General features: G+C 42.2%; 1 protein-coding gene across 2 annotated transcripts; it reads left to right on the top strand.

Moving 5' to 3' along the window:
- The first annotated feature begins 6,166 nt into the window (after positions 1 to 6,166).
- On the top strand, positions 6,167 to 13,056 carry sbk1 (SH3 domain binding kinase 1). Of its 2 annotated transcripts, XM_027160999.2 has the most exons (5): positions 6,167 to 6,734; positions 6,908 to 7,406; positions 8,945 to 9,129; positions 9,302 to 9,504; positions 10,894 to 13,056. In XM_027160999.2, exons 2-5 carry the CDS (start codon positions 7,402 to 7,404, stop codon positions 11,659 to 11,661), a joined length of 1,161 nt encoding a protein of 386 aa, XP_027016800.1. In that variant the 5' UTR covers positions 6,167 to 6,734; positions 6,908 to 7,401; the 3' UTR covers positions 11,662 to 13,056. The 2 variants fall into 2 exon arrangements, with proteins under 2 accessions (XP_027016800.1, XP_027016799.1); XM_027160998.2 differs by lacking the exon at positions 6,908 to 7,406 and having other exon boundaries at positions 6,169 to 6,734.
- Positions 13,057 to 27,491: the final 14,435 nt, after the last annotated feature.

The following is a 27,491-nucleotide window of genomic DNA, read 5'->3' as shown; positions in this document are numbered from 1 at the left end:
TCGCAGTATAACGTGCTAACTCTTTAAATTAGCACTCTTTATCAGGGCATGTTGACTCTCCCAAGGTTAGTAGATACTCGTGGTAGCAGCTGGTGTTCATCACCATTCCATCAATCTTATTTTCAGAGCTTTTATCCTTTCTGAAGGTGACAAAAACGGACCTCAGATGGCATAGGAAAGCAGGAGAAATCCCAGATGGTGTACACACCTCACTTGACAAGGGAGGTCACACCCAAGGGTGCATGTACCAGCATGTGTCGACTCATATAGTGCGAGTTTGACAGGAATAATATTGGTAAAGATGCCCCCCGTCACACCTTTCTAACACAGGATGGCATGTGTGAATCTGGCAAGAAAGGTGAAAGTCTAACGACAGATATGTCTAGTGAAGAGTCTAGCGACAGATATGCTACGAATATAGCTTTATTTAGAGCACAAACGAAATGTGAAACGTTTCTTTAGCAAAGATTTCGATGAATGGTTCACAATGCACTGAATAGGAACCTGTGTTTTAGGGTGTGTGTGGTTTTTTACCCCAGGGGATCCCAGCAAACCCGTTATGAATAGAAAACAGCTCAGGCTCTATGAATGACTCTGATCACCACCCAGATGCCCATTCATATAATCTGCTCCCTCTGTTTCTCCAGACTTCTAATGACAGCCATCTGTCCCCAATCAAGTCAAACATAACAGTCGATTTTTGCGACGTAACAGTAATGTTAGTGTTATGAGTTATAGTTATAGTGTGCTCTTGGGGAAATAAGAGGCCCATTGGTTCTTTGGACGCAAGCAAGTGCATCATTCGGGACAAGGCCGTGTCCCTTCCTGACGTAGATGCCTGCACTAAATATCCAAATGTCCAACAAAACTTCTGGTGCTTCCTACTGAACAGCTCATCGTGGACCTTTTCCAGCACTGCAGTGACTCAGTGTGCAGAACACAGGGGACTCGCAATCCTATTTTAGTCCAGACTCATATGCAGGGTGCAGGAAAGTGTGCGCCCACACGTTCGGCTCAGTTCAACACACTCACACACGGTTCCTGGATGTGTGTCCGGTGATTAAATACGAACGGGCCACTTTCACCAACCATGCAAGCTACCAGTTGGTGGGATCAAACAAAAACCTAAATCTACATTAATTTACAGTACGCATGTTAGATTTTAGGTTAAGATAACATTTAGGTCTTTTCTCACGCTCTCCCGCCACACATCGTATTTCTCACGCATAAAAACTGACTATTTATCATATATTTAATAAGCCGCAGCACCCAAAACGTATCAGTCCGCACCGCCGTGTCGATGGAACCGGGCAGGAATCAAGCGCATCTCCCCTGGAGCTCTTAGTCGAGCCTGACACTTATCAGCCAATCAAAACAAGAGGCTACACAACAGCCAATCAGAAAATAGCACTATTGTATCTGGGCAAGATTTAACGCAAAAACCAATATAAAAAACCATATTCATTAGAGAGGTTATTTTCAATGGTCGGTTTGAACAAAACCTCAACACGAAACAGCTCGTCTCTCGACGGGACATTGTCCTCAATCATGTCCCTAAACATGTCTGGGCTCGTGCTGAACTGTTTTATATGGGAGCAACATTACACATGATAAAGGGGTCTAAAAAGGCAACAAACACTTACAATAAACACCACCAGTCATAATCTCTCTCTCTCTCTCTCTCTCTCTCTCTCTCTCTCTCTCTCACACACACACACACACACACACACACACACACACACTCACACATTAATAAATGGAAATTGAACAATTAAAATGTGGTCAGTGATCCTGGTGATCCTTTTTTTTGGAAACACAATGAAAGCCATGACTAAATATGGCACACGGATTCAGACACGCACTCACACACACACAGAAGATATGGGATTAAATATGTAAGTCTCTCTCTCACACACACACACACACACACACACACACACACACACACACACACACACACACACACACACACAGAACAACAGGAAGCAAATGTGAGTCAGATAGTTATAACTCACAATAACAATAATAGTGTAGTGTAAATGGCAAGGCAAAAAGTACTACACACACACACACACACACACACACACACACACACACACACACACACACACACACACACGCACATTTCCATTTCAATAAAAGTTAACCTTTTTCCTATTACACGCCCCAGACTACAACCAGGACGTGTTCTAACATGACCTTGAAGCAACCTTGCGGTTTGCCACAGTAGTTTCCATGGTAATGTCCCATTTTTCACTCATTTTCTCCCCAGTCCTTGTGGTTACAGTCCTCTGACTATAGAGGGCAGTAATTAGTTAATAATCTTTCATCTGCTATCATAGTAAAATGTGAAAATACTGAGATTACCCCCCCCAAAAAAGTCATTAAGGAATAAAACCACCTTGTACATTAAATTAGTCTCATATATTAAATTGAAAATTAAGGTAACTGCTGTACTGCTGTACCGCTTGGTAATTAACGCTGAAATGTTTTTAATGTCTAATGAATCTGCTAACCGCTAACATCACCGCATAAACATTGACCTTTAAAGCTGCTTACTTTGTGTATATTTCTTATTTTTGTACAAATAACAGAAAAAAAGATATAGAACACAATTGTAACAATGGTTTATCAGAAAATACTATTTAAAATAAATTTGAGCATTCTCAACAGCCATGGTTATACTGTTAGCACTTGGCTTTCAAGCAGTTAGCTAGCGATGCTAATGATACTATCGATGCTAACACCAGAGCTAAAAATCTTTAAATCTTAATCTTAAAATAAGACAACAAAGGCACTGAAATTGAGCCAAATTGTACATATTTAAAGTGTCTTAACGTGGCTTGTAAAGCAGACAGTCACGAGTCCTTGTTAATGCTAACTCTAGTCAACATGATAGCTCTAGTTGCATTTTACGTTAATAACAGGGATTTTTTTATTCTTGAACCCACCTACTTGATTTAATCTTTAACAAATTTTGTAACGTACCTTTAATAAGGATGTCAAGCTCTAAGGATATGCGTGAATATGCAAATTCAACAGAGGTTACACCACAAGATCGGTGCTAGCTGGTTAGCTTTATAGTAGCTAAGTCTAGCATTAGCTTTATAGTAGCTACTGTAAGTCTGGCATTAGCTTTATAGTAGCTACTGTAAGTCTAGCATTAGCTTTATAGTAGCTACTGTAAGTCTAGCATTAGCTTTATAGTAGCTACTGTAAGTCTAGCATTAGCTTTATAGTAGCTAAGTCTAGCATTAGCTTTATAGTAGCTACTGTAAGTCTAGCATTAGCTTTATAGTAGCTACTGTAAGTCTAGCATTAGCTTTATAGTAGCTACTGTAAGTCTAGCATTAGCTTTATAGTAGCTACTGTAAGTCTAGCATTAGCTTTATAGTAGCTAAGTCTAGCATTAGCTTTATAGTAGCTACTGTAAGTCTAGCACTAGCTTTATAGTAGCTAAGTCTAGCTGAACGTTGCTGTCTCTGTATTAACATACTGGATCGCGATAGCTTCAGGCTGTTGAGTCTATTTTGTGAATGTATGACGTCTCATGAAAGAGGACATTTCACGTATTCAAGAACTTGTTTTTTTTATTGTCCCACGGTTTCAGAATGACAAAAACACATATTTTCAGCCTTTTTTTTTACTGTGTTTTAATACAAGTAGTAGACACATTTTGCTCCTGTTACAAGTGGTGTCTGGGAGAGAAGCAATTTGTCTTTCTTTTGGTTGTGTCCTTGGATAAAAGGGAAAGAGAAATACATCTTAGACCTCCTTTCTCTCTCTCTCTCTCTCTCTCTCTCTCTCTCTCTCTCTCTCTCTCTCTCTCTCTCTCTCTCTCTCTCTCTCTGCTAGCACAAACCAACACTCTTTACTTCACCCTTTAGCTCTAGACTGCAGCTCATATTGAGCTTCATATTCACAACTGTTCTTTCTCCGAACATGACAAGCTGAAACATCCCCAGAGATGTCTGTTCTTCACCGACGTGTTGCTTCACGGGAAATTCACACATGCATGCTGTGGAAATACTGTGTATGTAGGATTTATTGTAGTGCATAAACATTACAGGAAATAAAAAACAATATTTTGAATTTTTCCAGCTTTAAAATGGCACAGTGGGTATCAGGGCCACCGAGTTGGCTCAACTTCATCTAAGAAAAAGCAACTACACGTGGTTTCTGGCGATTTGGAAAGAATCGTCTTTCTCCAGATGGCAACTCGTCATCGTTAATCCAATTCTTTGTGAGCTGGCAGTGTAGAAAAGAGCATATGATGTGGAACTGTAGAGGTGACAGTGTCTATTCTTAGCTCTCTCGCTTCATGTAATAAGAAGCTAATTAAAATCCAACAGCAACACAACACTCTGTTCAGTATGTCAAGTTAACATGTTGTAAACATCCATCCTCCCAGATTCATCCAGACTAATACTGTACAGTATGTCATGGTATGTACAGTATGGGGTCAGTCGTGACCTAATGGTTAGAGAGTCTGACTCCTAACCTGAAGGTTGTGGGTTCGAGTCTTGGGCCGGCCCAGCAAGGCACCAAACCCCCCCAACTGCTCCCCGGGCAGACAGAGCATAAATGGCTGCCCACTGCTCTGGGTGTGTTCACGGTGTGTGTGTGTGTGCACTTTGGATGGGTTAAATCCAGAGAACAAATTCTGAGTATGGGGTCACAGTACTTAGCCGTATGTCACGTCACTTCACTCACGTCGGTCGGTTGAGATTTCAGAAGCAGCTTCATATCACGATGCCACCACCACCACCGTGCTTCACTATGAGCATTGTATTCATATGCACAGCCACGATGAGCTGAATTATTGATAATGAGATCTATTTTTCTTACGTCTCGTCGCTCGGAAAGGCTTTTGATTTGTCTGGATGCACCGTGGTGGACTGCATGGGGTGGAAGAACGGGGATGGAGGTGATCAAGGTGCAAAAAGTTCAGAAAGTCCCGGTACGTGATATCGGCTGTATTTAGTTCATCCGTGTCCCAAATGTTGCCCTACTCTCTTACAATGGGAAAGTGCATCATGGGTATTCTGTAAAGTTCAGGCTACACATTAAAAATAGCGCACTATATAGGAATATGGTATCGTTTGTTTAACTAGGCGGCTAAATCCGTCTCTTAGCTACGTGTTACAGCTTGTGTTTCTGGTTCTTATTCACTGCTCATTATATTAGGAACAAATCATTCAGTTTCATCAACCAACAAAGGTTCATGACATTATTTTAATACCAGTGCTCTCACATACACTTTCAGTGCACTCACAGCACTCACTGACTGATAAAAAAAAAACACTAGCATAAACAGTGCAGTTAGTTTTGAGGACAGAGCGTTATGGGAGAAAAACAGGACGCCCTGGATAGGGAGAGAGAAAGAGAGAGAAAGTGGGACGTTAAAAAAAAAAGGTCAGGCAGAGAGTGGAACAGGATATCACATCGGAGAACAGAAGACACAGACATATCAGTGTTGAATTCTGATTTGTTTTGTCATTTAACGACACAGTTTTCATTCAACTGTATAACTTTTTGTGATTTTGTTATTTTATGAAAGGAATAAAACATTCAAGGCCGTGTCCTTATATCCCTGTTAAAGGACACAGCTTTTTGTGTCACCCGTTAATACCTAGATTTATCTCCATGTTACAGACACTATAAACACTTGTTCCAACACCAGCCGCACTTTATTCGCTCTTGAAGCTGATAAGTCCAAAAAAGTTGATCTAGAACCCAGAGGAACACTTTGAAATGAAATTGCTGACATCCTTCTGTAACGTGGTAAATGGACAAAAATCCTATTAGACTCCTTTCTTTGTTAAAAAAAAAACAACAACTATTATTTATTTGTTTTATTCTTAAGATGAATGATTATTTTAAGATGAATCAGAGCGCGTGCTGTTACTATAGAAACGACACTAAGAAACATGTTGTGTGTGTGTGTGTGTGTGTGTGTGTGTGTGTGTGTGTGTGTGTGTGTGTGTGTGTGTGTGTGTGTGTGTTTGTGTGTGTGTGAGTGTTTGTGTGTGTGTGCGAGTGTGTGTGTGCGTGCCTGTGCGTTTGTGTGTGTGTGTGTGTGTGTGTGTGTGTGTGTGTGTGTGTGTGTGTGTGTGTGTGTGTGTGTGTTTATAAATGCATTAAAAATAAATTCCTACCCAGTGTACATGTTCCACGTTCATATTTACCGGCGCTAGGACCCTGCGCTCACGTGAGCGCGCCCATGATTATTTTTTTTAGAGGCATCGCGCGCGCGAGAGGCGCAGTACGAGGAGCGCGTGGCGCAGCGCACTGAGCTGAACCGGAGACTGACGTGTTCCTCTAAAATCTGTGCAGCGCGCGCGCAGGACAACATGACACGCGAGGACCAGTGATGGACGCCGGAGAGCGCGAGGAAGTAGGTCACACGCGCGCGCGCACCGAGCACCGAGCAAACGGGGATAAACACCGGAGATCCCACGCGCCTTGAACACAAAGAAAACACCAAGTCCTGTTTTTCTCCTCGCGCTGTTACGCACAAGCCCGAATTCACCCTGCTGTGTGTTTTCAGAGACAAAACATTTAAAGATATTTAGGCGAAGTTTTTTTTTTTTTTAAATCTTTTATTTATTCCAAAGCATTAAACAGGTTTTTCTCCACCGGTTCAACGACGTTACAGGACACGCGCGAGAACCTAAACGGTGACCCGGTGGCGCGTGGATGCAGGAGCATGGAGCAGAGAGAGAGGGCAGCAGGTGAGACGTCATAAGACCTTATAATAATGTCATACAGTTAATACTCAAGTTATCTGTAACATTAATAATGAAATAATAATAAATACAGTGCACAAGATCTCACCTAGTGTATGTGTGTGTGTGTGTGTGTGTGTGTGTGTGTTTGATCCTTGCATGAATGTTTTTAATAAAAGAATGTTAATATTTGGACAAAATTAAAAACATATAAGAGCACAAAAAAGATTTCTGCAGTCAGATATATATGATTATTAAAAGCGCTGGTCTTGATCGGCTTCCTGCTGTTCTGTGTTCTGTTATTTGGGATAATCCCACAATTTTAAAACAAGAGGATGGAAAAAATAAAAAATAAATAAATAAAAGCAGGTTAAAACGACCCGATGACGGAGAGGTCACAGAGAGATCGCACGCTCCCGGATTCTGATCAGCGAGCTCAGGACGTTGTGACCTACAGCATCACTGTTTAACATTCCAGCTGTTAAGGATGTGACGCTGGATCCGATTAACTACAAGGAGAATCTGAACTTGGGACTTGTGGAACAGTTTGAATTTGTTCTCGTGGTTTTTCGAAGCCGCTAGCGAACTAGGAACCTCGGATGCTGCGTGGAAGCAAAAAACGGCTATAACCTTCTCTGTACTGGATTAAGAAAGTAGAACACACTGGCAGTCAATGAGGTAAGTTTATAGAACTTAAGAAAAGGGAAAAAAAAAACACTTGGGTCTGTGTGTGTGTGTGTGTGTGTTCTTACTTTGCAGCTATAAACACTCAGTGCATCACCTTTTTAAAAATAATTAACAAAGTCTTAATGGGGGGGGGGGCGGTGGCTTAGTGGTTAGCACATTCACCTCAGTGTGTGTGTAGCTCTGTATCCTGCCTCGATGCCCGATGACGCCTGAGATGGGCACAGGCTCCCCGTGACCTGAGAAGTTCGGATAAGTGGTAGAGAATGAATGAATGAATGAATGAATGAAGTCTTGATGGTTGATTGAGCTGTGATGATGATTCGATGAACACTGTCTCCACGTGAGCCAGAGAAACCCTTAAAATGTCCGCTCCTTCATTATTACCTTTTCCAATTATCCTGGGAAACGAAAACAGCGCAACGAGACGCACTGAAGAACTCCTGTGTGTTTTAAAGGCAGCGATTATATCAGGAATAAAAAGGATCCAGGTTATGACGAACATTGGAGAATCTATCAGCTATGACCTAGCAGAGAAGCTTGTCTGATTTCTGCAATAATAATAATAATAATATTGAGAATCAGGGATAAGTGGGCGTGGCCTAAACAAACCCTTCCAGGATGCCCCTGAAACTCTTGGGGAAAAAAAAACCCCCAGATATAAAAATAAATGCGTTTTATTTATGCCATGAGCTTCATTTCTCAATCAGATATCATCGTGTGGAGCTTCTTGGCAAGGCTTCAAACGAACTCCTGTTTGTTTCTGTTTAGAAGACTTTTAACCGTCCGTCCTGAATTATGCATTCGTATCGAGTTCCATCCCGAGCGAACAGCATCAGTGAGTCACTGCTGAATCCCTAATAAACTCGAAACGCAGCAAAATCACAGGAAACGGCATCAGGTAACACATCTAAGAGCTACATTGGTACAAGATCTGTGTGTGTGTGTGTGTGTGTGTGTGTGTGTGTGTGTGTGTGTGTGGTAAATGAGGAGTCTTCATCCATGAGGAAAAACAAAAGCAACAGAGAGAAACAGAAGTAAACGAGCTGTGTATGGAAATGGGAGGAAAGCAGTTTTTTGGCATTGTGAATGCGTGTGTGTGTGTGGGATGGTGTGTGTGTGTGTGGGTGGTAATATTCCAGCCAGTCAAGCGTCTGGGTCAGTTGGCAGTCTCCCTCAAGTCATTTCTTTCTTAAAGTCTCAGCATATGTACTGCGGAGATGAAGCGATGACGTCTACAAGACTTGCGTGAAGAGAACAACCTTTTTTGAAGATTTTATTGGTTAATCACATCCAAGTGCTCCAGTACAGCAGGTGGCGCTATAACAATACTAATAATAGTAATAACATACAATTTAACCCTATAACATGCAAATGAGAGATGATGCGGGAAAGGCAGAAATCCAAACGACTGACTCCTAGGACCAGTGCTTAGACACGTGTGGTTTGAGGTTTCTTCAGTTCCCCACCCACATCTTTAGCTCCTAATGTGTTCCTTAGGTGTCTTATGATATTGATCTTCTGTCTTTCAGTGCCCAGGTTGGTGTGCCCATGGTGGCACGGAGCACTAATGTGGGCACGGCCCCGGTGGAGGACATGCAGGCGCTGTCAATCACCTCTCTCTCTGCCTCGGAGGTGGAGCAGCAGTACGAGCTGATCGGGCCCTTAGGGAAGGGCACGTATGGTCGGGTAGATCTGGTGGCTCATCGCACACAGGGTGAGTGTGAGAGTGTTCTAAATCTTATCCAGCTCGTTCTGATGAACGACTTGTCTTACAAGGATGTCGAGGGTCCCGGTGCTCGGCCCCCTAATTAGAATAGCGTAGAAATGGTGTGTACGCTGTAAATAAGTTTTAGGATAATACTTGCGTGTGTGTTTGTGTGGAATAGGCACCAAACTGGCTCTAAAGTATGTCAGTAAGAACAAGACCAAGCTGCGGAGTTTTCTACGCGAGTACAGTTTGACCGCGGCGTTGGGTTGCAGCCCGTTCATCATCAAAGCCCTGGAAGTTCTGTTCGAGACGGAAGAGAGCTACGTATTTGGCCAGGAGTACGCGCCTGCAGGAGACCTCTTCGACATCATACCTCCGCAGGTAGAACACACATCAGACTTCAGAACAGAACAGGGGAGGAATCGGGATTAGAACCAAAAACAAGGTAGCTTTGCTCGGCGCCGTGCCGCCCTGTGACGATACGCATTAGTAAACAAATCAGTCTTCAGTTCGGTTCAGTGAAGCCAAAAATAGCATGTAGCATTTAGCATATAGCCTTGTTTACTCAGCTGGGCCAATAATCCACACTCTAACGAGCTGACGTACTAGGCTATGAACTCAGTTTATAATGCTTCACGTTAACATGCTTTATAACCGTTGCTATAGAGAGCAATTGATTATTTTTTTTAATTGCTTTTAGTCATTCTAAAATATGTCTTTTGTAAGAGATCGTGAGTAATACTAAGAGTAATACTAATTCCCTGAGCGATTCATAACGCATTATAGCCACTGTGTAAAAGTTAATACATAAAATAAAATGCCACATCTCATTACTTTATAACGACCGATGAATACATAAGAGGCGTAAAGCTTCATGAACAGGAACCTACCGCACAATGTGTCCTGTCAACCGTTCATAACGGATTATAACGACATACTTTAGAAGACATGGTGTAGTACATGTACAGAGTACAATAGAGTCCATGTCCTTACAACGACAAACGCTTTATAGAGTTTATCCGATTTGCAGAAGTAGTTTTTAATAACACATTACATCACCAATCCAAAATCATGTCGCTTAATGCATTCTGTTCACAATTTATAACGCATAATAACCGTTGCTAGGAATTCAAATGCACTGTATAGAACAATTCAAAAGCACCATATAAACGCCTTATAAAGACATTATAATAATAATAACAGTAATAAAGTCTGTTCGTTATGTATGCAGCCGCCGTTCGGAAGTGTTCCCTTCGCCTCGTTCTTTTAATTACACACTTTTCATCCCAATCCTGTCATCACCTTCCTCTCCTTTTCTCTCTGTCACTTTCCCGAGGACGTGACCGGACCTCCCGTCGACATCATTTCCTCCACTCCGAAGCTAAGCTCTATAAAAATGAAATCGTGATTCTTCTTAAATTAAAATCCATCTGTCTCTATTTTCGCTTTTGGTGTCTCTTTCGTCCCCCCGTCCCCCCCTCACCTGATAGACACCTGAGGTGTTTATAATGGCTTGTTTTGATGGATTATTTTACAAACCGGTGTGTTTGTCTGTAACTAATCGTGTAAAATACTCGGGGGTGGGGGGGTTGGGGATTTGATTCAGAAAAAAAACAATCCATGACTGAGATGCAACCGTTTTAATTAAAATCCTTTTTTTTTTTTTCTTGCCACAGTTATTTCTGAGCTGTTTAAAATTCCTTTTGGTTAAAAAGCCCCTCACATGAATTTCTCTTTCTCCTTTTCCCTTTCTCTCTGTCCTTTGTTCAGGCTGGTTTGCCTGAGGACATGGTGAAGCGGTGTGTGCAGCAGCTCGGCTTGGCTCTGGACTTCATGCACAGTAAAAGTCTGGTCCATCGAGATGTGAAGCCAGAAAACGTCCTCCTGTTTGACCGCGAGTGCCGGCATGTGAAGCTGGCTGACTTCGGAATGACACGGAGGGCAGGCAGCCGTGTCAAACGAGTCAGCGGTACCATCCCCTACACGGCGGCCGAGGTGTGCCAGGTCACAGGCTCGGAGGGCATCGTAGTGGCAACGCCGCAGGACGTATGGGCGTTCGGTGTGCTCCTCTTCTGCATGCTGACCGGAAACTTCCCCTGGGAAGCAGCGCTGCCCAGTGACAACTTTTATGCTGAGTTCCAGCGTTGGCAGCACGGTGCGTGTCCTCCTGGCACCGTGCCCTCACAGTGGCGGCGCTTCTCTGACGACGCGCTGCGCATGTTCGGCCGGCTCCTAGCGCCCGAGCCGGAGCGCCGTTGTGGTGTGAAAGAGGTTTTTTACTTTCTAAAATATGATCTACTCAACCATCATCGCAGAAGAGCTTCCTGTAGAGCCTCTCGGCTAACACGAGGCACCGCCCACAAACACGGAGAACACGCCTCCGTGCCAGGCACTTCCTGTCTTCGGCCCACGCCTCTTAAACGTAGCATCCTGTCAGAGCCGCACTCATCGAGGGAGGATCTTTCTAAAAGCCCCTCCCCCAACCGGCAGGACAAGAGTAAAATGGTAATGGCCACGCCCATCGAAATCTGTGTATGAAAGCACACACATGCTTCGGTATTCGTAAGCTGTATTAATAGGAATCACAGAAGCTCTGTTTTTTTATTAACACAGCAAATTGCCGACTATGCCATAATACTTGTTGTTGTTTTTTTATCCATTTAAAGTTGTCGCGCTTCCACAATATAGGTTTGTTTCTCAAATTTTACTCACTGTAAATTTACCAAGCGCTGAAACTGGAGACTCCTTCCAGAAATTTGAAATAAACATCCCCTAAATAAACACCTCCATCGACCGGAATAATTAAACAGTTATCACGGTTCTCGTTAAGCGGATCTTTGGAACGGATTTACGGAGGAATCGCCGAAGCACGATCCGAATCTACGACATTTTCGACGTTCCGTGCTTCCTCTTTATTACAGACAAACTTGCGCTAAGAGATATGACTTTGAGATCAGGCAGCTTTCTTAAAGTCTGTAGACCAGACTCTCTGTTTCCGACTACTTCTTCCTGTGGTCCTTCTTCCGTAAACCTTCGCTCACCGAGCACGTCCGACCCTAGGTTCGGCCCTTCCCGTCTTAGTCATGTGACTCAACAAACCAGCCTATCAGGGGGCTGATAACCTCGGAGACTGATTTTTCATGCATTTCTACTAAGAGACTGCGAACGATACGGCCGCTTCCCATATATGGACGTTGTACGTAGGTACGCAGGATATGACATCACTATCCTTCAGTAGAACACATATGTGGGGGGGTGGGGTCTCTATAGACAACAGGGATTCTTTATTATCTGTGTAAGTGTGTGAATACGTGTGGTTGTGTTTAATAGTTCTGTATAAGCACAAGTTTTTTATAGTTTGTTTAAGAAACATTAAGGACTGTTCTTGAGAGATTTAACTAGGACAAATGTTTGTTGGTTATGTGTTCAGGTTGTGCCATTATGTAGCTTTTATTTATTTATTTATTTTTAAAAAATTTGATTGTAAGAAACCGTTTTACTAGCAAAATATCCTGCACAGAAACACATTAGTAGCCTGAAAATTAGTACCTGTTTGTAACGGATGTCTGGAGGTCGGTACATTTAGTATTTTTAATATTTGGGTCAAAAAAAAAAAGATAGGTTTCTTTCGAACTTTTGAAGTAAAAATAAGAAAGTAGGACACGGTAGTCGGTGTAGCAGGGGGATAACGTATGCAAGTGGATAGCAACGCTTGACTTCAGCAGGTGGAGGATGATGAAAAAAAGAATGGAAGAAAGAAAAAAACAGGGATGGGGTATCGGGGTTTGGTGTTTGATGTTTGACGCTTCAAAAAAAAAAAGGAACAATGGTATTAAATTATGTAGCAGGAGGTACGAGATATCTTTATATATATGATCCTGAAAAAGCGGTCTTTGCTAATTGCTAATCATGTTGAATAAAATGATATGAACGTGGATGGTTATGTGGCAGGACATAAAGTGTGTTTACTTCCGAGTTCCATACAAGCATTACAATTATGCAAGGCTCCACAGACATGGAAGAAATAGTCACTGGTTGGAAAACACCAGCCATGAAACGATGCAAGATGATCGGAAAGACTTCGAAAGGAAAGGAGAAAGCGCTGGTCTAAATAAGGAAAGGAATTAAAGGCTGAACATGAAACAGACACACACATTAGGGTAACATGCTGAAGGTAAGAGATGGGCTTGGGTCCTGCAAGGACTGGAGGCTTAGTGGTTAGTATGTTCGCTTCACACCTCCAGGGTCGGGGGTTCGATTCCCACCTCCGCCTTATGTGTGTGGAGTTTGCATGTTCTCCCCGTGCCTCGGGGGTTTCCTCCGGGTACTCCGGTTTCCTCCCCCGGTCCAAAGACATGTATGGTAGGTTGATTGGCATCTCTGGAAAATTGTCCGTAGTGTGTGTGTGTGTGTGAGTGAATGAGAGTGTGTGTGTGCCCTGTGATGGGTCGGCACTCCGTCCAGGGTGTATCCTGCCTCGATGCCCGATGACGCCTGAGATAGGCACAGGCTCCCCGTGACCCGAGAAGTTCGGATAAGCGGTAGAAGATGAATGAATGAATGAATGTATTTGAATACACACAGCAAGAAAAGCTTATAAAGCCTTAATGACACGGGTGTTTTCTTTGATTCGGTTTTTAAAAGGTTAATTAATTAATTAATTAATTAATTTCTGGTTAAAAAAAAAAAAGATGCAAATTTAGCATTTCAGCTACGGATTATTAAAATTTTTAAATGCAGTTTCATGCCTTCGAGTCTCTTGGCCTTGATCCCAATCACAGCGTTGTTGGTTGCCGACATCTGCAACGAATTCATTCTCACACTGGAAGACTTTTTTTTTTCCATATGTACTGTAGCTGGCAGGCGTTTAAGTGAAAGCAAAATCTGCTATTCCGAGCAAGGAAAAAGTGAACATATTGTACTATGTACCGAATGTACGAGTGAAGTTTTTTACACAAGTCGGTTTGGGCGGAAAGTTATCTCGAGCTCTCTGTGAATCCCACACACCGTGTCGTAGAGTTCCTCGAGCTTGACCTGGTCTGAGATGAAGATGTGGATGCAAGAGATGAGCAGATAATGTAGTCCTAGCAACACCAACATAACAATGTTTCATAATATTCGAAGCTCAGACTATTACCGTCGCATTTTTAATGCTCATTAATTCAGTCGGAGCATTTTCTCTCGGCCCGTTTTGTCCGAGACGCTCTTGAATAATCCGAGTGGTTTTAATAACAAGCATAAAATATTCATGCTGTACTTTTGTAATGTGTGCCAATAATCTAAAGAGCGTGTTTAAGGGCATGTTTAATTTTACAGCGAGTCCCGGCGACGAAGCCACGTGCGATCGTTGATTTTAAAGTGAAACCAGGTGACGAGTGACAGAAGTGGGCGTGTCCAGGGTGTGTCCTGAGAAAAGTTCAACTCGGGGTGACTTGGTTCAGCTACTACAAATGTGAGTGAGAGCAATCTTATACACAAATGCTAAAATGGTTCATTTTAGCGGCAAGAAAGCAGGTTTGGAACGTTTGCTGCTCCACCCACTGATTACCGTTATTGCTATGGCAACCAGGAGTATTGTGTCAACGTCATAGTGCAGCAGACGTCGCATACGTAATACAGCGGCGTACGTTTTGTTAAATTGTGTATACTTGTCCCGCAGACCAGACGGACTCGATGAGCGACGATCGTCATGCATTCCTCTTTTTCTGCAGTTCTTTTTTTTTTCTTTCAAAGCGCTTTGAAGGTCATTCTGGCAATCAGACTCTCAATTGTACCCATGAATGGACCATTTTCTCTTCTGTTGGATATTTAGGAGTATTCAGCAGTGTGAAATCCTGCCATTCATGAAGCTGCGAACAAATCCTCTCATCTTGTAATACATTATTTCTGGCTTCGTTTGTATTCTGCATTTTCAGAACGAGTGTTCGGTAATCGGTCACTTAGTGTAATAACAACAGACATAATACATCATAAATTCCATGGAAAATGGTTTAGATCCAGTGTATTTACGTATCATGTAGGCTTTATGTCTAGCCAAATAAACGTACCTGATTTATTATTTTATGTATATTTCACTGTTCTGCTTTTTTTTCATAAAGAGAGAGAGAGAGAGAGAGAGAGAGAGAGAGAGAGAGCTCTTCCTGGTTTGTCCTTATACTAAAGAAAACATCCAAAATGTCCTTGATGTATCCCCACCTCCACCTTGAACTCCTCTGTCTCTGTCCTCTCATACATATCCTAAACTACTCTGACATACTTCTCTGCCACTCCTGACATCCTCCTACAGTACCGTAGCTCCTCTCTCGGCACCCCGTCATACGCTTTCTCTACATCCACAAAGACTCAGTGCGGCTCCTTCTGACCATCTCTGTACTTCTCCATTAACATTCTCAGAGCAAAAATTGCATCATTGTGCTCTTTCTGGGCATGAAGCCATACTGCTGCTCACAAATATCCACTTCCTTTCTTAGCCTAGCTTCCTCTGCTCTTTCTCATAGCTTCATCGTGTGGCTCATCGACTTTATATCTCTGTAGCTTCTTCATTCCTCAGTCATCTTCTCACTCTCTAAAATCATGTTGTCCGTGAGTGAATGAGAGAGTGTGTGTGCCCTGTGATGGGTTGGCACTCCGTCCAGTGTGTATCCTGCCTCGATGCCCGATGACGCCTGAGGCACAGGCTCCCCGTGACCCGAGAAGTTCATGCGCATTTCATGTAAAAATCTTCCCGTGTAAAATAGGTCTTGAGTCAGGTTCCTGACTCTAAGAGGTGAATTCAAGTGCAAGAACAACATCTGACTCTTGGCTACCTCAAGATTCATCCATTACTATGGCAACGATGCAGACAGTGTCGACATGGGGAACGTACTATTCCTCCCTTCCTTTTTTTTTATATCCACTCTTCATCTATTATCCTTCACACTTCTTTCTAATTATTGGTCTGATTTAAACAACAACCCAAATGCACCCACTGAGGCTCACACACATACACATACACCCTTCTCCCCAAACACACCCACTGAACTTCCCTTATTTTTCCCTTGCATGGTGAATCAGCAGTGTTATTCAATGAGAGCAGGGTTTGTTCTCTGTCCAGCAGAGAGCTCGAGAGTAGATCTATGTAAATATATCCACCATAACTACCATTACTCAGCTTCCTACTTCTTACTATTCCTGAGGAAGTGCTTGTTCTAACATGGCTATTAAAATATTTTTGGTAAAAGCTGAATGAACTCACATGTGTTGTGGCTGCTTAGACCAAAATGTTCTCAAATACGGCTGACCCTGTTTCCTTTTCTATGCTGCCCTGGAGGAAAGAGCTGAGAAGCTATGAAAGGAAATGAGGCGTCACATTTAAAGATATGAAACATACCCACTGCTTTTATGTCCCCCTGATGGGTCAGGGTTAGGTTTAGGAGTTGGGGTTAGGGTTAGGTTTAGGAGTTGGGGTTAGGGTTAGGTTTAGGAGTTGGGGTTAGGGTTAGGTTTAGGAGTTGGGACTAGGGTTAGGTTTAGGGGTTAGGGTTAGGTTTAGGGGTTAGGGTTAGGTTTAGGGGTTAGGGTTAGGTTTAGGATTGGGGTTGGGGTTAGGTTTAGGAGTTGGGACTAGGGTTAGGTTTAGGAGTTGGGGTTAGGGTTAGGTTTAGGGGTTAGGGTAAGGTTTAGGGGTTGGCGTTAGAGGTTGGGTAAGGTTTAGGAGTTGGTGTTTAGGGTTAGGTTTAGGGGTTAGGGTTGGGGTTGGGGTTAGGTTTAGGAGTTGGGGTTAAGGTAAGGTTTAGGAGTTGGGGGTTGGGTTAGGTTTGGGAGTTGGGGTTAGGGTTAGGTTTAGGAGTTGGGGTTAGGGTTAGGTTTAGGAGTTAGGGTTAAGGTAAGGTTTAGGGGTTGGGTTAGGTTTAGGAGTTGGGGTTAGGGTTAGGTTTAGGGGTTGGGGTTAGGTTTAGGAGTTGGGGTTAGGTTTAGGGGTTGGGGTTAGGTTTAGGAGTTAGGTTTAGGAGTCGGGGTTAGGTTTAGGAGTTGGGGTTAGGTTTAGGGGTTGGGGTTAGGTTTAGGGGTAAGGTTTAGGAGTTGTGGTTAGGTTTAGGTTTAGGAGTTAGGGTTAGGTTTAGGGGTTAGGTTTAGGTTTAGGGGTTAGGTTTAGGAGTTGGGGTTAGAGTTAGGGGTTAGGTTTAGGAGTTAGGTTTAGGGGTTAGGTTTAGGTTTAGGGGTTAGGTTTAGGAGTTGGGGTTAGAGTTAGAACGGAGGTTCTGGTCCTTTATATCTCGTGTTTGGTTTGTCTGGGTGCTGATACAGTCCTTTTTGATTCTTGATGGCTTTTTCCGTTTTTGTTTATTTTGACCCTTTTACCTGCTTTTACGACTATAACACTTAATAAACTCGACACCTGTGGGGAACAAACCATGTGGCTCTAAAGCTCCTCAAACACAATAATGCTGCATTTGGCGGAAAAAAAAGATGGTGGCTGATGAGTCCTGATCTCCAAGGAAGATAAACCAAAGAAAACCCTCTATCAACATGTAATTCCTGCTCTGGGACTTGGGATGATTTTCCCCAACTGTGCGTTCCTCTGAAGTCAGCAGTCATATTTGATTGTGAAGTAAAATAAACACCACAGGTCACAGCTAGCCAGGTAGCTTTTTGCTAATACAAGATTAACATAGAAGTCTCCGTGTTTTTCCCACAACTTGAATATATTGTGAGGTTGAAAATTTTAATATCAGAGGATTAAACTGAGGACCTTGTTTTGTTCTGAGGGCACTGGAGGGCACTGCACCCCTTTTCTACCTGTTATTTACAGTCAATTAGCCAGTCGTAGAGGCAGTCCGATTAGAACACGACGGCTAACCACGTGTTACAGAGTTTATTTCATTTCTGAATATATTTGACTGGATTCTGCCATTATTATTATGTGGACTGTACTCACTCACACAGCCACAACAACTCACCTTATTGGAGTTCACTATCTTCGCAGAACTGATCCGGTTGCCATGACCACAGCTAATTTACTTCTCCGGTCTGCTATCACTTCTCATTAGCTTCACTATATATGCCCTCCACCACATCGCTCTCCTCTTAGCTTAGTATCCGTCTGAAGCCTTTTTCTCTTCTTTTTTGGATTCTTTCTTGTACATATCTTTGCATACCTTTTAATATTTATTTATTTATTTATTTATTTATTTATTTATTTCAGATCGACAGAACATTATACTGCAAATAAAGCACAAACTCTTGAGCATCGTTATACAATATAAACTAATCAATCTCAGATTATACGATGACATATTTCTTATTTTTCTTGTATAATAAATGGTCACTTTTAGAAGATTTCCACATGGATATGAATCGTTATAATTAACGCGTGATCTTTGCGAGTTCCCAACATTTATTCTTATGTCATCATTAATAGATTCTCATCAGGTTATTTACACAGTCTCGTTGAACACAACTCCAAAATACACTGGTTCAAGACACTGCATAAGAGCAAGTAATCTTTTGCCAAATAAAAATTTTTAGATTGTCTTTTTTTTATCCGTGAACGACAGGAGAGGATTTATACCAGCTGCCCTCGACAGAACCCTTAACTCCGCATACATCCCTTGAGGAAACCTTTTTTTCCCCCCGATGTATAATAATATAAATTTGAACCCCGTCTCACTCTATAGGGCAAATATGCTCCGAACATCCGGGGCAAAATCAATGACCTCACTTTCATCTCTATACATTCAGTCTCTTTGACTGTCTTTCACTCCCCCCCGAGAAAATAGCACATGAGCCTTCCCATGAGCCTCCTGGGCCAGACAAAAAGATTTATTACCCAGCATGCTTTAGGGGAGGGTATGTGCACAATCGATGGGAGGTAGAAAGGACAGTGAATCAGAGGAAGTAGAGAGAGAGAGAGAGAGAGAGAGAGAGAGAGAGAGAGATTGGCAGAGTGCTATTTTAGACTATAGGATGCTCAGGAGAGAGAAAGAGAGAAGGGGGGGGGCAGGGTATGAAAAGAAACAAATGTGAATAGAGGAAAATGAGGAGAGGTTCAATGGGTTTAGTGCTGATGAAAACATCAGAGAGTAAGAATAAGTGTAAGTGTCCCCATCTGGGTCCTCATGAGACATGGGATTGAAATCCCTGTGTGTGTGTGTGTGTGTGTGTGTGTGTGTGTGTGTGTGTGTGTGTGTGTGTGTGTGTGCGCATGCATTTGCTCCCACAAACACAGCTTTAGCAGAATCAGTGTGTGCATGTGTAGATCCTTTTATGCACCGACTGGTGCATTCAGTCATGTTTGACTCTCTGTTGCCATGGTAACAGCAGCCCATGGTGCACCTGACCTACATATGTGCAGTATGAACACAAACATGCGCACTGTATTTGCTACCAGTCACACACACACACACACACACACACACACACACACACACACACATATATATGTATACACACACACACACACACACACACACACACATGTATGTATACACACACACACACACCTACATATATATGCATATACACACACACACACACACGTATGTATACACACACACACACACACACACACATACGTATACACACACACACACACACACATATGTATACACACACACACATATGTATACACACATATGTATAAACACACATATGTATACACACACACACACACACACACACACACACACACATATGTATACACACACATATGTATACACACACACACATGTATACACACACACACACACACACATATATATGTATACACACACACATACATATATGTATACACACACACACACACACACACACATATATGTATACACACACACACACACACACACACACACATATGTATACACACATATGTATACACACACATATGTATACACACACACACACACACACACACATATGTATACACACACATATGTATACACACACACATGTATACACACACACACACACACACACACACACACACATATATATGTATACACACACATACATATATGTATACACACACACACACACACACACACACACACACACACACACACACACACATATACATTTCCTCATCCATAAACACGCATGTTGTCTCACTTTAGCTCACTCCTGCTGTCGGTGTTTACTTTATACACTAAAACACACACATCCTCAATATAGCATGTCTCAAGGCCTTCCTCAAAATGTCTGATTTCTGAATGAATCAGCAAACACACACACACACACACACACACACACACACACACACACACACACACACACACTCAGGCACACAGTGTGTGCATATGCTTCCAGAAATGCAATCTTGTAATGTGTTGATGACTCAGTTCTGAGCCTCGGATGATGAGTGTTTCATCTATCAAAACACACACACACACACACACACACACACACACACACACACACACACACACACACACACGCTCCTTCCTCCCAATCTGTCCGTCACATTCATGATTGACAGCTCAATAGTCAATTACACACTTGAGAACTTAAATGTGTGTGTGTGTGTGTGTGTGTGTGTGTGTGTGTGTGTGTGTGTGTGTGTGTTTATATAAAGCAAAAAAGTATTTATGTTAAGGAAATGACTGAAAGTATAATTAATTAGATTAATTATATTATTTTTTGTATTGTTTTATTTATTTATTTTTTTGTTTATATTTCCTCCTTAATAATATACCATATAACAGTATACTACAAGCAATTTACAATCCATCAAAAATCAATAAGTCCTATTGCTGCTTCTAATTAAATGAACAATATGTCATGTACTCGGTAACTTGAAAACACCTGTGATGCTGCCACCGTGTGGTGAAAAAACTCAAGACCGTGTGAGGGTTCAGATATAATTTGCAAAATACCAATAAAGTTTTCCTTTATCCTTTAGACACAATACAATGAATTTGTATTTAACAAATTACACACACACACACACACACCACACACACACACACACACCACACACACACACACTCAATATTGCCTCAATACCTACAAAAATGTTGATCAGTCCCTGCCAATCTTGCCTGGTCCTGGAGAAAGTCTGTCCAGTCCCACTTTATCCTGCTGTAACCTTGACCACTCCACACCACCACTCCTGCTTCCGCAGAAAGTTTGACCAATCCTTACTGCTCCTGGAAAAAGTTTGTCCAATCGCATTTGATCCCCCAAAAACTTTGACCAATCATGCCTGCTCTACTGGAGCCCCTCAGGGCTGAGTGCTCGGCCCACTGCTGTTCACTCTGCTGACTCATCAAACCATTTCATCAAGTTCGCCGATGACACGACCGTGGTGGGTCTCATCAACAAGAACGACGAGTCAGCATACAGAGAGGAAGGTGCAACATCTAACTATCTGGTGCAGAATCAACAACCTGTCTCTGAATGTTGATAAAACTAAAGAGATTCAATTCAATTCAATTCAAGTTTATTTGTATAGCGCTTTTTACAATAGACATCGTCTCAAAGCAGCTTTACAGAACATAAACATAAAGCAGAAGGTAAACATAATTAATGATAAAGGAAATAACGAATAATAAAAGAAATAAGAATTAACAGAATAAAAATTCTAGATTATTATTAGATATAAATAGTTCACAGTGTGTATGTATTTATTCCCCTATGAGCAAGTCTGAGGTGACTCAGGCAGCAGTGGCAAGGAAAAACTGCCTTAAATTGGTAAAGGAAGAAACCTTGAGAGGAACCGGACTCAAGGGGGAACCCATCCTCATCTGGGTGACACTGGGGGTGTGATTGTAATATACAGTCAGTTAAATGTTGTATTGGTGTAAGGTTCAAGGACTTCTGATCTCCTGAGTACCACAGAGTCTAACTGGAGATGTCTCAGGATTCTTAGAGTCGGCCTCGGCTCAGTGGACGTCCAAAGGCTTCGTCCCACAGAGGACGTTGGGAGCCGGTACAGTGTCTGGATGCCTCGGGATGGGTACAAAGAGAGAAGCAGTGGAAAGGGATTAACATATCTGTTATCTGTTCATAAAAATGTGCAGGTCTGATGTACTAGTGCATGATATTATGGGATGTATTATGTGTACGCCTGTCTAAAGAGATGAGTTTGGTTGTTGACGTCAGGAGAGCCCAGAGCGACCACTCTCTGCCGAACATCGACGGATCCTCTGTAGAGATCGTCAAGAGCGCCAAATTTCTCGGTGTTCATCTGGTGGAGAACTTCACCTTTCTCAATGGTAGAGATGAAAAAGGGTTTTGACTTTGACTTCAACCAAGAGGTCCTTTTTAGAAGAAAAAGTCTAGTTAAGTAATGATAATGACACTTGGGTAATGATTTCCTGAGAATTCCGAAGGGCATCTGGTGATGACAAAATCACAAACCTCACGAAAGTAAGAGGAAGAGAAGGTCGTTTTCATATTTTTGATCAGTTCCTGGAAGCAGGGATTCAAATGTATTATTATTATTATTATTGTGCCTGATATACAATGGCTCCAGTAGTCTAGAAGATAAAATGATAAAGTGACTGTTATGTTGAAGGAGGATTAGAGAAAGCAGGACACGTGATGTAGCTTAACATAACCATGCTTCTTTCTTTTTTACTTCTTCTTCGCATTAGCACTAGCACATCTTTACATCTCGTAACGTACATGTACCATCTAGTGGACATACATGGTAATATTGTAAGAGAACACAACAGTGACAAAGTGACATACGGCTAAGTACGGTGACCCAGACTCAGAATTTGTTCTCTGTGTTTAACCCATCCAAAGTGCACACACACACACACACACACACACACACACACACACACACACACACACACACACACACACACACACACCGTGAACACACACCCGGAGCAGTGGGCAGCCATTTATGCTGCGGCGCCCGGGGAGCAGTTGTGGGGGTTCGGTGCCTTGCTCAAGGGCACCTCAGTTGTGATATTGCTGGCCCGAGACTCGAACCCACAACCTTCAGGTTAGGAGTCAGACTCTAAACATTAGGCCACGACTTCCCCATGAAATGTCTATAAAAGCTAAAAATTAATATAATTTGAATTTCCTGGATCTCATTGTTGTGTTTTGGATTTTTCTTCTTGACATATAAATACTTCATGCTGAGGTCACGGTGGCTTAGTGGTTAGGACGTTCGCCTCATACCTTCAGGGTCGGGGGTTCGATACCCACCTCCACCTTGTGTGTGTGGAGTTTGCATGTTCTCCCCGTGTCTCGGGGGTTTCCTCCGTGTACTCCGGTTTCCTCCCCCGGTCCAAAGACATGCATGGTAGGTTGATTGGCATCTCTGGGAAATTGTCCGTAGTGTGTGTGTGTGTGAGTGAATGAGAGTGTGTGTGTGCCCTGTGATGGGTTGGCACTCCGTCCAGGGTGTATCCTGCCTTGATGCCCGATGACACCTGAGATAGGCACAGGATCCCCGTGACCCGAGAAGTTCAGATAAGCGGTAGAAGATGAATCAATGTGTATGACTTCAATATATGCTGTAAATTTCACCACAATGCCCGTATTTTCAGACAAATTGGTTGCTTGTCCTTGTTGGTTGGTTGGTTTTTGAGGCTAATTATACAACTTCTGACAACATTCAGTTTTTGTGTCGAATAAAATACACTTCTGCCATTACATGTGTACAAAACGAACAGTAAGCAGGTGGAAATACAAGCCCAATTTTCTACCAGATTTGGTTTGAATAAATCCCACTTTATATGAATTCATGTTTTGAATGAAAATTTCAGACTGAAAATTCTCGGCTGCTCCAAAAACAGAGCTCAAGCTTCATCACAATCTACTCTGTAGTTAGTGTCCCAAACCTTGGCAAAAAAAAACGAACTCCCACAAACATCAAGCTGTTAATTAAGATCTGCTCCATGTCATCTACGTCACCAATGACTTGGCTACACACAGTATGCCATCGACAGTTCTGTTCAAATCTGTTCATCCATTTGTTTACCATCTGCTCCACTACAACTGCGTTACATATGCAGTGACATCAGGAAGTGAGTTACTTACCTCATGGAATCATGGGTTGCTGTATGATCCTTGTGTATAAAGACAGTTTTTTTATTTATTGTTATTTATATTGTTATTTTTGTGATCTGGGGGGCATGGTGTCTTAGTGGTTAACACGTTCGCCTCACACCTCCAGGGTTGGGGGTTCGATTCCCACCTCCGCCTTGTGTGTGTGGAGTTTGCATGTTCTCCCCGTGCCTCGGGGGTTTCCTCCGGGTACTCCGGTTTCCTCCCCTGGTCCAAAGACATGCATGTTAGGTTGATTGGCATTTCTGGAAAATTGTCCGTAGTGTGTGAGTGTGTGAGTGAATGAGAGTGTGTGTGTGTGTGTGAGTGAATGAGAGTGTGTGTGCCCTGTGATGGGTTGGCACTCCGTCCAGGGTGTATCCTGCCTCGATGCCCTATGACGCCTGAGATAGGCACAGGCTCCCCGTGACCCGAGAAGTTCGGATAAGCGGTAGAAGATGAATGAATGAATAAATAAAACGTTTCATTGGTAGGGAATAAACATGTTCGTACTACATTGCAACGATGTTTTCAGGTGGCAAAGTTAGAGCAGACACATTTTGATGGTGCTAAGATAGTTGTGTGATCGATGTTCTAACCCCATTGGCAAGCAAACCATTATTAGAAGATGCAACGATTCCATTTTTTGTGTATTAATAAACAAACTATAATCTATTTATAATATTCATTGAATGTTATGGAGCTATTATGAGACAAATTGGTTATCGTTTACATTATAGCTGCTATGAAAGGTCAATCTCTGTAAACTGTAAACCACAAAGAGGACTTTCTTGTGGTGGAAAACCTACTGAGACTGGAGACTCCTTCCATAAATGTTGAATTCATGTTTCTTGATCGAATCCTTCACCATATTTACAGTTTATCCGGTTTGTTATTATCTCTAGAGGATTTGACCAGAAGACCAGGATTATTGCCAGAGCTGCTATAAAAAAGAAAATTTATCAACAGCTTTTAATCAGACTCAAGCATTAAACAGCACTGTGGTATAATAACGTTCTCTGTTACGTGGGCGTGCTGCGCTTCCTGCGTGCTTGTCTCCTAATGTGATTAACTGCCGAGTGAAAACTTCATCCTCTGTCACTGATGCTGATTTGCGTCACACTGGGGAGTCTGGAGGAGGGATTGGGGTGTCTTGGGAAAACATGTCCCTAGTTATGAATATTTATTTCATGCTGCTCTTCGACAGAATCCACTAATCCCTCTATTGGCTTTTATGAATGAATGGTGCTGTTTGGGGTGTTGGGGGGTGGGAGGAGGAGGAGGAGGAGGACTATATAGAATTGTGAGATTAGAATTCCATTTTAGACTCATTAAACTAGACATAGCGTATTTAGTCTAATGACATTTCTATACTTTGCATGTATACTTTGGACATAGAAAAAAAACCCCCCAAAAATACAAAATCTATTCTTGTAATATTTTATTACATACGAGTTGTAGTTCAGGATTTTCTCCACCTGGTGGCAGCAGAGTTTTGTAGCAGTTTTTTCTGATTTTCAGGGTCTGTACGCTCCTGGATTGGAAATGCACATTGGATTTTTAATCTTTTGTAGTGTAAAACCAAGAGATTTAAAACAAATCATTTACAGTTGAATTAGGAAAATATTTTTCTAGAAAATTACAACAAAAAAAAAACAAAGTCTTGAAAATTGGATTTGTCTGTATTAAAGAAAATGTTGTTGTCTCTGTGTGTTAGAATAGTGGTTAAGGTGTTGGACTACTGATCGGAAGGTCATGAGTTCAAATCCCAGCTCCACCAAGCTGCCACTGTTGGGCCCCTGTGCAAGGCCCTTGAACCTCAGTTGTATAAATTGAATTGAATTTAAGGAGCGTGAGCACCAACATTATGCTGCAGAATTCTAGCTGGTTTTTAAGGAACTCCATTAGCACTAAATTTGCCCAAGATTTTAACTCACTGAATGTTTTGCTAACGCTACAAATTTTACGGAATATAATAGCCCGATTCATCCTGCTTCGTTATTGATTCACCTTCTACTGTACCACATGGTCCCTAAAGACACACGGCTTAATTACCACCTACGCTTTTGATTATAATTAATAAAGTAATTATTCATTTAACGTCATAACAGTTCATTCCAGTATTAAGTGCTCTGAGTTTTTTTTCCTCTCAGGAATTTTGGATTTCTGAAACGAATCGTAGGTTAAATTAAATTAGTAGAATTTGAATTCTTTATTCTGTAGATGCTCTTCTTGTGTAATATGTTCAAACCTACTCAGGTGTCACATTCAACGTTCAATACATGGCTAAACAGATTCGACGACGTTTTAACCTTATATGATTAGCCATACCGTCAAAATCTTTTGGAACATTTGAATGTACAGGAATCTATACCTAAAGCTAGCCTGTGGTCATTTACACACAGTGGCACTTGGTCCAGGGTCCAGGCCAATGTTGTTAGCACACTCGTGCTAGCCATTGGCTCCTGACTTTAGCAAGCTATGGTTGGTTTAGCTAGTCTCCCAAAACCCAACCAAACCAAACCAACCCAAGTCTAGACTTTTTCAAGTAAAACTGAACCCTGAACATTCAACTGAAATGAATTATTAGTTATTGTTGTTCATTCGTTCATTTCATTTCTGGCATTTAGCAGACTCGCTTATTCAGAGTGACTTACCTGTAGATTTTATTTCAATTGAGGGTTAAGGGCCTTGCTCAGGGGCCCATCAGTGGCAGCTTGATAGACCTGGGATTTGAACTCATGACCTTCTGATCAGTAATCCAATGGCTGAAAAATAAAATTTCAGAGGCAGAAAATCTGGAACAACTGTTTTAGCACTTACCGTTTTAGCCTTTTAGTCTTGGAAGAATAATTTTTGCTCATTTTAGGGCATCATTTAAGGAATTTGTGGCATCTTGCTTGACATCAGAGAGAGAGAGAGAGAGAGAGAGAGAGAGAGAGAGAGAGAGAGAGAGAGAGAGAGAGAGACACAGAGACAGAGAGAGAGGGAGAAAGAGAGACACAGAGAGAAAAAAGAGACAGAGAGAGAGAGAGAGAGAGAGAGAGAGAGAGAGAGAGAGAGAGAGAGAGAGAGAGACCCAGAGACAGAGAGAGAGGGAGAAAGAGAGACACAGAGAGAAAAAAGAGAGAGACAGAGAGAGAAAGAGAGAGAGAGAAAGAGAAAGAGATAGAAAGAGAGAAAAATAGAAAAAAGAGACAGAGAGAGAGAGAGAGAGAGAGAGAGAGAGAGAGAGAGAGAGAGAGAGAGAGAGAGAGAGAGAGAGTCGTGTGTGTGTGTGTGTGTGTGTTTGGTGGTGGGGGTGTCCGGGGGGAGGGGGGGGGTGTCAAAGCACCGTTTCAGTCAGAGCAGACAGAGGGACCGACCAGACCGTGCGCGCGTGT

Source organism: Tachysurus fulvidraco, chromosome 3 (assembly GCF_022655615.1).
Source record: "Tachysurus fulvidraco isolate hzauxx_2018 chromosome 3, HZAU_PFXX_2.0, whole genome shotgun sequence".
NCBI lineage: Eukaryota > Metazoa > Chordata > Actinopteri > Siluriformes > Bagridae > Tachysurus > Tachysurus fulvidraco.
This window is presented reverse-complemented; position numbering and strand designations above follow the sequence as displayed.